At 45.6% G+C, this 11,379-nt stretch overlaps 1 protein-coding gene across 7 annotated transcripts in view; it reads left to right on the top strand.

The window, feature by feature from the left end:
* The first annotated feature begins 1,426 nt into the window (after nucleotides 1-1,426).
* IQGAP2 (IQ motif containing GTPase activating protein 2) overlaps nucleotides 1,427-11,379 on the top strand; it is a 120,332-nt gene continuing 110,379 nt past the window's right edge. For 6 of the 7 annotated variants that reach the window (XM_048931751.1, XM_048931749.1, XM_048931754.1 and 3 more), the window contains exon 1: nucleotides 1,427-1,552. In XM_048931751.1, coding sequence (XP_048787708.1) covers nucleotides 1,507-1,552 — 46 coding nt within the window. In that variant the 5' untranslated portion in view covers nucleotides 1,427-1,506. The remainder of the gene's footprint in view (nucleotides 1,553-11,379) is intronic. The other variant, XM_048931755.1, reaches the window with a different exon arrangement.

Below are 11,379 nucleotides of genomic sequence, written 5' to 3'. Positions count from 1 at the left end.
TTTCCTGATACCCAACCTAAACTTACCCTGATGCCACTTGCGGCCATTTCCCCTCATCCTGCCACCTGTCACCAGTGAGAAGAGACCAACCCCACTCTCGCTGTAAGCACCTTTCAGATATTGGAAAAGAGCAATAAGTCTCCCTCAGCCTGCTTTTCCCCAGACTGAACAGCCCCAGTTCCTTCAGTCTCTCCTCATAGGACATATTCTCCAAGCCTTCACCAGCCTTGTAGCACTTCCCTGGATGTGCTCCAGCACCTCAATGTCCTTTCTGTACTGAGGTACCCAAAACTGAACACAGTACTTGAGGTGAGGCCTCACCAGTGCCGAGCATAGGGGCAGGATTACTTCCTTGTCCTGCTCACATGTTCTTGATACAAACCAGGATACCATTGGCCTTCTTGGCCATCTGGGCACACTGCTGGTTGATTTTCAGCTAACTGTCCATCAGTACACCAAATTCCCTTTCCATCAGGCAGCTTTCTAGCCACTCCTCCTCAAGTCTGTAGGGTTGCCTGGGGTTGTTACGACCAGAGTCCAAGATCCAACACTGAAACTCATACAGTTAAACATGCCTCTGCCTCCAGCCCTGCTCACATCCAGTCTTCTCTGGTGCATCCCAGGTGTTGTCCAGGAGCTGGTGGCCACCACACTGTCACAGACTCTGGAATTGCAGCAGGGTAATGCACTGCCTGCAGCAAAGCCTGGCCTGAAGGTAGCCTGCAGTGAGAGCACCCACCCCATTCCTACACCTTGGAAAGGAGCAGGCCTGAAGCTGCACCTTGTCCTGAGGTGCCTTGACTGCATAGCAAACTGCAGTGGTGGCTTCTAGGCACAGTAGGAATGCTGCTTGTGGAGTACAAGACTTATTTGTCAGAGCAAAACTGCAGGTCGGAATCCCATGCTTGGTATCTCAGCCCTCCTCACCACTTCTTTTCAGCAAAAAGGCCAGAGAGGTGCCATGGCCTTTCCAATTTTGGTTCAACCTGTTTTCTATTTCATTGTAGTTGTCACTGGCTTTTTTCTTACTTGCTCTTTTTTTTTTTTTTTTTTTTCTTTCTTTTTTGTTTTGCTTTCTTGCTTCATCCTGTTGTCTTTTATTTTGCTATTGTTGTCTTTTATTGTTTTAATATCTAACGTTTTGGTTTTTTGTTTCCCTCCCCTTCCTCTCCTCCCTCCTCCCCCCTTTTTTTCTTTTTATCTTCTTTGCTTTCCGCCTTCTTTGGGGCTTTTCGTATTATTTTTTTTCCAATTTATTTCCTTTGCTCTTTCTCTTCCCTTTGTTCTTTCCTCCTCCTTGCCGTGCCGTGCCGTGCCGGCCCCGCGCCCCCCTCCGCTCCCGTGCGGCGGCGCCCCATAGCTCTCACGCCGCCGCTGCAGCCGTACCCCACATCCCCGCGTCCCAGCGTGGGGCGGGCGCGGCCGAGCGGCAGCAAATCAGCGAGGGGCGGCCGGCGCATAAGAAGGGCCGGCGGCAGCGGGCGCCGTCCCTCCGGCGGCGGCAGGATGCACCATGAGGAGCTGGCGCCCTTGCAGCGGCCCCGCTATGGCTGTGAGTCGGTGTGGGTTGGGGACGGCGGGAGCAGGGCGCTCTGGCGGTGTTGTTAGCCCCTCTCCTTCGCCGGCTTCGGTTCGGTGCGCAAAGAGGGGCTCTGGGGAGGATAAAGGCAACCCCGCCGGCGCAGCTGCAGAGCGGCGGTGCGCTCCGGCTTGCCGTAGCTTTCCTCGCAGCGACCCCCGGCAGGATTCCGGGCAGGTTTTCTGGCCGCTGTGTTGTCTTTTTAGAAAAGTTTCTTTTCGTTTAGAACTTTCTGTACGCGTTGTAGCTGCAGCTCCGCGTTGTAACTTCAGCGCTTTACGTTCTAGTCAGAGCTCCGGGTTTTAATTCTGTAGCATGGCGTTATAGGTGTCACACTGGTTTGTGACCAGAATGCAACTGCATCTTTGAAGTTACAACTTTACAACTTCTGGATTGCAGCTTCACAATTCTGGAGGACAGTCTCAAGTGTCGTCTTATAACTTAGTAGCTTTGGAGTAGACCTTTATAACTTCAAACTCCAACGTGAGTGAGGTGAAAAGCAGTGCAGTTACCAGGTGTTTCCTTCCCAGTGAACTGTATTTGTTTCCCAAACCTCCGATTATAAAAAGTCCTGAGCACTTTCCTCCTACTGCTGTTGTGCTGGGATCTTGCTCAGCCTGTGCTTTCTATTGGTTCCTTTGGGCAGCAAAGTTTAAGCCCTTGGTTTTGCCATCCCAGTAAGGAAAGTTTTTGATACTTTAGGCAATGTTAGAAATGAATGTGTAAATTATTTGCGAAACTCAGAGTGCCCTGCAGTCTTAATGAGCAGCTTTCCAAGTTTTGGTGTGACAGTTTTATTTAAAGCTAGTTCGAAAGTGTTTTTTATAGAAACACAAAATCTTTGACTGTTGGAGGCAATGCCTGCCTTGGGAGGAGTGGGGGAGCTGGAGCCTGGCAATGGGCCCCTCAGCTCAGAAGCCCTTCACTCTCCTGAGTGTTCCCCTCTATGAACACCTGCCAGGTGGTGCAGGTTGAGGGCCTGCAGATTTCATTTTCTGTTCCTGCTACCTACTGGATATCCCAGAGACTTTTGGAGGTGTTCTAGTGTCTTCTGGAGATGGTCACTGAAGGTCAATATTGATGATGTTTTCTGGAGTGGTTGCTGGAGATGCGTGTTGTGTGTCTGTCCCAGTGATGAAGTTTTCTTTTGGAGTTGATCTTGGAGTCACCTTAACTTGCTTTGCTGTCACTTGTGAGGCACAGCAGGGGACAGAGCCTTGGGAGACACAGTGCTGAGGGTGACCTCTGCTACTTAGTGATCCAGCCCTGAATGGCTGTTTTGTCCGCTTGTTCAACACACAGGAACTCATCAGGTGCAGGTGATGTGGCCTCAGCAGCAACTGCTTTGCTTGACAGACTTGCTCTGGCTTCTTCTTGGGACCTGTGCATACGGACAGATGACGTGTTATCTGCCATAAAGTCCAATGCTGTTAAAGATGCTTTGACAAGGAGTAAAGGGCCCATCCACTGTGCCTTGGTTTTCACCTGGATGTTAGGGGTTGTTGATTGCCTTCCAGCCTAAGCTGCTCAGGGTGTTGCCTTAAGAATCCTGCTCTCCTATGTGCTGTGGGAAAGAATGACCACAATTAACATGCTAAGTATTTTCAAGATATGGTCTCATAATAGTATTCTGAGTTCAGAGGGTTTTTGGTTTTTTTTTTTTTTGCTGGCCTGAGTGGTCAGTGTGTGAAGCTGTAGCCTCTCTCCTGGCCTTGGTCATTAGTCCCAGGGAGCAAAAGGAGTGGACAAAAGTATCCTTCTGTCGTATCCTTCTGTCTTTTCTATATACCATTTCTCCTTTGACCAGTGCCCTCTGTATGCATAGACTCTGGTGGATGTTCAGTCACTCAGATATTCAGCCTATTGTAAATTGTAGATTCTCTTTATAACTCAAACTGCACTTTGAATCCCTGAGAAGCACAATTCCCTACACTGAACAATGCATCTAGAATGACTTCCCTAGAAGAGTTAATAAGTTGTCCAAGTTAGACTATCAAACTTTCAAGTCTTGCTCTAGCAACCTCATACTGCTTTTAACATTTAACCTAACCTGGACTTTTGACTTTGGCTTCAAGTTCCTGGCAGAGCCTGCAGGTTGCTCTGGGGAAGGTTGGTGCTTTACTGTGACTACCTCTGCTGGGAAATTCATGTGTGCAAGTAGCATTTCATTTTGGTGTCTAAAGATGCACACAGATTTCAGATACATTTTGAAGCCTGATGCAAACTGGTGTGGTGGGAAAAAAAAAAAATGTAGCCCTGCATGTAAGAGCTAATAACATAAAGGTAAAGTAATTGGGAAGACACCCCTAATTTAAATACTAGCTTTGTGTTTCTAGTTTTGCTGATGTAGTTAGTCAAAGACACGCATCTGGAAAAAATCCTCATAGCTGATCATTTTCATCTTTAGAGCCAGGAAATAGCTGAACAAAACCAAGCAAGAGGATCCCCTTCTGGTGCTAGTTCAGGGTGAACACTATTCACTGAAGAAACTGTTTCAGAACAAAGCCTTTGGGCCTTCTTTTAGACTTTTGCTGCCAAAACTTTGTGACTTCATGGACCACTTATTAAAAGTTGCCTCCAACTCTGCATGCTGTCAGTTACTTAAGGAAAAGGAAAGGTAAAAAGCTGTAGAAGTTTTTCTTTGGTGCTGTGCTGAGTCTGTCAGATGTCTGCGTCCAGCACAAACTCAAGTGAGATCATATAAGTAAGAAGGAAGTAGCTCATACAGCAGAAACTGTGTTAACAGGCTCACTGCAACTGAATTTATGTAGCTGGTTTCCAGCCTGGCTACAGCTGTTGCCTGGCTTATTTCTCAATCCCAGCACAATCAATTGCAGAGTTTGACCAAATTGCAGCTAATGGGGGCTTAATAGAACTCGAGGTACAAGCTATTTCTGTGATGAAAATGTTTGGTGTCATAGAAGACTGTGAAGATGAAAAGTGTAATTCTTGGGAGTATTACCCAGATTAACTAAGTGTAAAGTTTGGGATGTAAGGCAGCGAAGTGCAGCACTTTGAGGAAAATATGCTTTCCCCAAAACTTTGTTCTTTTTTTATCTTGGTCTCTTGGAAACCTGTGTGAATTAGCAAATATATACGTGCATTCTGTAAGAAATGCCTGAATAGCTTCATGACACTGCTAGGAATGCAGTATAGCTGTAGTGAGTGCAGGTATGGATGTCTAGATTTGCAAAGGATTTCAGGCATTTCCATGCTCTGCATGTCTGAATTAACATCTGTGTTAGTGGCCCCAGGTCCCTTCTCTAAGCAGAAGGGAAACTAAGTGCTTCAGCATCACCCAAGTTACTGAAAGGGAGGTGTGAAGATATCTGTTTGTGCGATACTTCGTTCAGTCTCATCCTCTAGTTTTGTTCTTCCTGTGAATTGAAGCATGGCTTTGCTATCAGTAGCTTCCAGCTTGTCTCATGTTGATGAGCAGATAGAGAAGCCTTCATCTTCTGTGCTGAAGCTGGACAGCTGGCAAATGGGTCTGACCTGGGTGTGTGCTGGGTGTGTGCCAGTCTGATCTGTCTGTGGCATCCAGTGGTGAGGGTTGTGTTGCTGCTTCTGGTCACGGTTTCCAGGAGTGCCTCTGCCTGATGCTCGTGGTTATTGGGTGAGACAAATGAGCAGCATGGAGCTTTGAGGGCTGCTCTGCCTGTGGAGATAGGCAGGGCAAACCCGAAGTGTAACACTTCCTACATCTCGATGAAACTGCACCCTAATTCAGGATGTGAGTGCTTGCGAAGCAGTGGCTTTTAGAAAAGTGTTTAAATGGAGAATCTATGAATTCGTCTGTATTGAATGCAGGGGAACAAAAGACGATTTTTTTCAACTGGATAGGAAAAATTCTTTTGGTAAATGTTCCATAGGACTTTCTTAAATGAAAACAGATGGGTAAGAAACTTTAAAAAAAAAAAAAAAGCTTAACTGTATCCTATGCATATATATTCTTCTGGGTGTATGCTTTCTTTAGCACTTGCAGCTCTTGAGAACACTTTCCTTTGTTATTGATGGGTGTAATTTGGCAACCAAATACTGTTTATCTCTTCTACTCTTTTGTACATTGCTAATAATTAAACTGCTGAATGAGAACTTGAAAAGTTTAACTGCTTTGTTTAACCAAGTGCTCATAATTCATGTGGTAGGAGTGGCTCCATGCGCTTTTTGTGCAAGGCTCATCTCCTGGTAAAGAAGGGAGTGAGCTCTGTTACAGCACGCTTACAGCTACTTGAACATTGTTGAAACAGGAAATATTAATATTGCACTGGAAGCAGGTTTTATAGCACACGCGAGTGCGCTAGATCAAGTCCAACTCTGGAGGCGGTGAATTGGAAGCATGCAGATGCACAGCCTGCCTTCTCTGCTAAGTGGGGTTTCAGCTACATAGTTGCTCTGGCTCAAGATTTAGTGGTCACTATTGCTGATTCCAGTCTGCTCTGAGGTTCTAGGAATATGTTGGGTGTAAGGTAGGGGAAAAAATGCTGGCAGTGATAGGCAGGATTGGTGGGTCATACTTCAGTGGGATGATAAGCACACTGTGCTGTGCCTCCCACAGCAAATGATTAACCTGATATATTTGCTTTACTACTGAGGCTGTTTGGGTGATTTTTTTAATTTTTTTTTCCTTTGGGTGATTTTTTAAATTTTTTTTTCCTTTGGAACATGCATCTTCAAGCCATTATGTGTTATGGAACCAAACTGCTGGCAAGGTGGAGAGGGAGCAGTGCCCATGATGTGAGATGGTGGAGATGCAGTGGGGAGCAGTATCCAGGGCGGGCACCTTGCTTGTGGGTGCAGTGAGAAGGGCAGAAGCATGGGCAGGGCCCTGCACAGCTCTCTGGTGGATCAGCACTTCCTGTGCTTCTGTGCTTGTGCTTGTCTTCAAAAAGCCACAGACATCTGCAGCAGGGGTGCCAGTGCTTGGAGTGGGGGTGCCAGCAGAACATGCACTGCCTCAGTGTCAGAGGTGGGTGGAGGGAGATATAGGTGGGTTCCCCTGACAGGGATTCTCTGGTCTGCCAGACCATGGCTGGTGAAGGCAGGCATTGCTTCAATCTGCTACATGGGACAGAAAAGGGAACCAGGGCCCTTGGAGATCTGTGGAGCAGAGCAAAGAAGTGCCTTGCATAAGAGATCAGCTTCCCTGCTGCCCCTCAGTCAGGTGGTGTCTGCAGAAACTCTACAGGGTACCCTTCTTTGCTCCGAATATGTTTTAAAATGCTAAAGAAAATAAATAGCTGATAAGAATGTTTGTTGTTGTCAGTGTCAAATTAAATTGCTGTTTTGTTCAAGTGAATGTGTCTTTGCAAGAAACTTACCTAGGGGATCATGTCAGTGCTATTCTTAACACGTTGCTCAATGCAAATCTGTAGGGAGTCAAATTTGAACAGTAACTCATGGCTCTGACTCACATCCATGGACAAACAACTGCCAGCCCATGGAGCTGCTTCCTCAAGGTATGGAGCTGCTCAACCCTCAGCCTCCAGAGCTGGCAGGGATTGCAATTCTCTCCTCAGGAGCTTCTCCAGGTTTGGTACATAGGCTGAGCACTAGCAAAAGCAGGCAATAAGGGACATACTCTCTGCACATCCTCTGTGAACCTTCACCTACTCTATTCAGTGTGTAGCAAAATCCCTGTGGCTTCCAGTGAGGTGTTTATACTGATTCTTATCTGGCTCCAAAAATCTATCTGGACATCCAGACTGGGAAATGAATAGTTGTACATACTAGCCCTATTTTATTGGCCATTTCACCTAAAAAGTGAGGGTATCCTCCCACACTTGTGCTTGATTTGTACAGCTACTCAAAATGCTGGGTGTATGTGCAGAATGGAAGCATCCCAGTAGCCAGAAGCCCAGCGTAGAGCAGTAACAGGGGAGCTGAGTTGGAAAAAGCCTGAACTATGTACATAAATATTTTCTGTTACGACGGCCAGTATTCTGCAGGGTTGAAGGCCAGTGAGTCTTCTACTTGTGTTTTTACAGGATTGTGTGGAAGGTGTTTTGTAGCTCAGTACAGAGGGTACCTGTGCCTGGAAAAACAGTTAAAGCGACTGAAAACAAGATAACATGCTTAAAAACTGAAGGACATAGTGGCTTTGCTGAAAACATGGTCCTATATCTAGGTCCAGCTTATTTCATAAGTGAAACTGCTGATTTCAACCAGTCTTAATTACAGTGGGATCCCAGCTCCCACCTCGCTGCTGACCTTTGCAGATTCTGCATAGCCTGAACTTGCTGAGATACTTTCAGTTGATCTTATGGATTGCTGTGAGCCATGACTCTCAGCAGTGTGGTGGCACAGAGACCCAGCCTGTCTGGAGTCTGATCACTCCTTCAAAAGCTGATCTGCGTGGCTGGGTTTCAGCCTCTTCAGTTGCTGCGGTGACACAGCTGCTCATGCTGACCCTGTGACAGGCAGTATTTATGGCCAGGTGGGACTGCAGCAGCCAAGATTTAAATGAGTTTAAATTGCTCTGGAACCGCACCCTGAAGCTGTGGTTTTGTGTGTGTTTTCAGTTGGTTCTGCTGGTGTGAGAAGCAGTCTTGAATCTTTTTTTTTTTTTTTTGGCTGGGTCAGGCCTAATCCCACAGTCAGATCTGCCAATCTGACGGTATAGCTGGCATGGGTATGAACACCAGGATCAGGCCAAGCTAATCTGAGCTGTGTTACTGCTGCGTGTGTTGGTGAAGCATGCCTGCACAGGGGCAGTGAAACATGGGGATGACAGTGTACTGGGGGGTCCTGGGCACACACAGGTGGCCTTTGTGGGTGGCCCTGCTTCACACACTGCAAGCTCAGTGCCCCACCTGCCTGCCAGGATGGGCTGTCTCTCAGCTTTCTTCTGGCCAAAGCAGTTTTGAATTACGAAAATGGTTGTGGTTGTTTTTTTGTTTTTTTTTTTTAAAGAATTTGCTCTCACATGCTGTAGTTTCATAAAGCCACAATTGTCAGTAAAGGTGCTGCAGCACTCACCAGGTGCTGCTGAAGGGCTATGAAAACTAAGAAACTGTCTAAACATTGGATTACTTGAACAAGAAGGGAAAAATATGCTTCTTGTACAAAAAGTGTCAGTGTATTTTTCCATCCCTTCTTGTAACGCTATTCTGAGTTGCAAGACCTCAACTGTGGGGACAAGAATTGGTTTGTGACATGCACTGCTTGTTTCTGGAATTTTTACTTGTGGCAGGGAGAATAATTGGCTCAGTCGATACCTGTCTGGCCTCTGTTCAGCAGTAAACAAGGCTTGATTTCCATACGCTCTCAAAACAATGTAACAGAAGAAATAACACACTGAAATAGCAGCACAGGGCTTGTGGTAGTGTAATTTGTGGTGGAAAGAACAGCAATTACGCTTAGATTAATCTGGGATAGTATTTACCCAGGAAATATGTTTGGCTGTTTTTACAAAACCGGGCACAGAGAAAACATTATTTCATTGTATCTGAGCTCAAGCTGTTTTGAATACCACTTTTCAGAGTGTGGCAGGGCAGTTGTTGCTTGCTATGGTCTGTGATGGCAGAGAGATGGACAAGACCTGGTCTGTGTGTGTTAGCCAGATTGCCTGCAGCGGTGGGATGTGACTGCTTGTCACTTTGGGCTTGCATCACCTCTGGCCATGGTCATAATAAATCTTTAGGAAATGCATTGCAACACTAGAAGCAATACGTGTTCTATCATATGCAAAGGAGATAGATGCATATCAGGGGTGGCGATGGAGACTAAATGCATGATTTTGCTGAAGATGTAACTGATGTGGATTGTTTTGAAACAAACTGAATGTAATTTTTTTTAGTATTTTGGACAGTAAAAAAGCAAAATAAGGGCTGCTGTTCTCCGTGACACTGGACCATGGCAATAACACTTGGTAAATTCTCCTTTTTTTTGCACACTTGGGCAAAATTAAGTACCTCCACAAATATTTAGAGACACTTCTGATAAAACAATTTCTGTAACATTTGCCTGTTTCTTTACCTGAAACTATGCAGTAGGCTGAGGACCAGCAATAAAGTGCTGCTGTGCAGGCTGAAAATGCAGCTTGATGAGGGGTATGTCTAAGATCTCCAGATGGATGAAGAAAAAAGCAATCAAAGTGTTCGGGTTCCTAGAGCAATAGCAGAATTTGTAAAATCTGCAATTGTGATGAAGTTATTTCAGTTTAATTTCTAGAAGTCATAAAACAGGCTTTCTTGGAACCTGATCATCTGCATGGGAACTGTTGCTTCTTCAGAAGAAGTGTCTTCCTTCAGCTCACTCATGACAGCAGTTAACTTGCAGTCTAGCAAAAGCTGAAAAACTGATAGTGAGATAACAAGCTGTGTTGTGATAGTGAGTCTCTGCAGAAGGAGCTTCCATGTAGTATTAGCAGTTGTGATGGAGCAGTTATTTTTCAGACTACTTGGATCCCTAAAGTGGTTAAGTACCTTGGAGAAAGGAGGATAACAATAGGTGGTAGGAGTGAGAAACCAGCACAAAGCCCAGGGGAGCAAATTGTTAAAGCTGTAGTGAAAGTGCAACGTTTTGAAGCAGTGCTTCTGCAAAGTGAGTGGACTGCAGCTATGCAGGAGATGACAAAAGTCAGCACTGAGTCCTTGCAGATGTTATTTCCCATGTTGGGTGGAGAATTCAAAACCTGAGAACTAATAGTTCAAAATGGTGTTAAATTTACGTGCCTTGCTTGTGCTATGTTGCCACAATAATGAATGCTAAATGTGCTTCCTGTGTTTTAGCAGTCTGTTTTACTATTTCAAGCAGAATGTTTTTGTTTTGAGATGTATCTCATGATATTCTCTTGCTATTTTATTCACAACTGACATTTAACATTGTCACTGAAGTGTTTTCACGAGTGGAAATACACTCAGGGCAGTGAAGAGGCTGTCCTGAGGTCAGCTCTTTCTGCATTAATCTAAATCTTTTTGAGTGGAGACAAGCAACCTGAAAAATTAAAGACAAGGGGTGGACAAAATTTTTGTGTCAGTTTAGAGGAAATCTGAATTCAGTAGATCTAACAGGCATGCACCCACCAGTTTCTACACATGATTTAGTGAAAGCATATCTTGTGTGTGCAGCTGTCAGTGACTTGCAGTGGAAATGGAAGAGCTCTGTTTATTGATAAGGGGGAACATCTGGTCCACTTCTGATCTAATGACCATGCACTGAGGTAGCTGTGTCTTTTGTCAGATTGGTTCTAACTCTCAGTTTGTAGGCCATTAGACCTGTTGAGTGAAAGGGTGGGGTTTTGTTTGCTCTTTTCTAACCTTATTGTGAGAGCTGAGATAAGGCTTTTAGACTGTTGGTGCTTCAGTTCACTTCCTCAGTTTTAAATCCTGGGAAAATTTAATTCTTATTTCTGGGCATGTATTTGAGCAAGAAATAAGGGTCAGACCACTTGGAGAAGTCCCTAGGTGCAGCATGGGCAATCGCTGTACAAGCAGTGCTTGCCTGTGACTGGTGCCTGGCAGTGAGGGAGCCCTGGGAGAGGATTAACTGGAGCCAGTGCTGCTGGTCCTGATAACTTTGTGGGCTCTGGTTGCTCACTGTGGAGCAGAGGCAGACAGGCAGGCTGCAGGTGATAGATGAGGCCATTACTGATATGGCACCGCCTTTGAAGTGCTTACCTGCGTGGGTACAGCACGTTTGTCCTCTACCTTCAAGAACCTATCATCTCACCTATGAAGCAGGAACAAAGAATCTCTCTCCTGCCTTACTGTACCTGGATGGACTGGCACAGTCAGTGACAAGTTTCTAGGGCGCGGTCTGGGTTTGTAAGCCCTTATGCTGCACCTCTGTCCTCCTTT

The sequence above is a fragment of the Lagopus muta genome, chromosome Z (genome assembly GCF_023343835.1).
Source record: "Lagopus muta isolate bLagMut1 chromosome Z, bLagMut1 primary, whole genome shotgun sequence".
Lineage (NCBI taxonomy): Eukaryota > Metazoa > Chordata > Aves > Galliformes > Phasianidae > Lagopus > Lagopus muta.
Note: the sequence above shows the minus strand (reverse complement) of the source record. Positions and strands in the feature narration are given on the sequence as shown.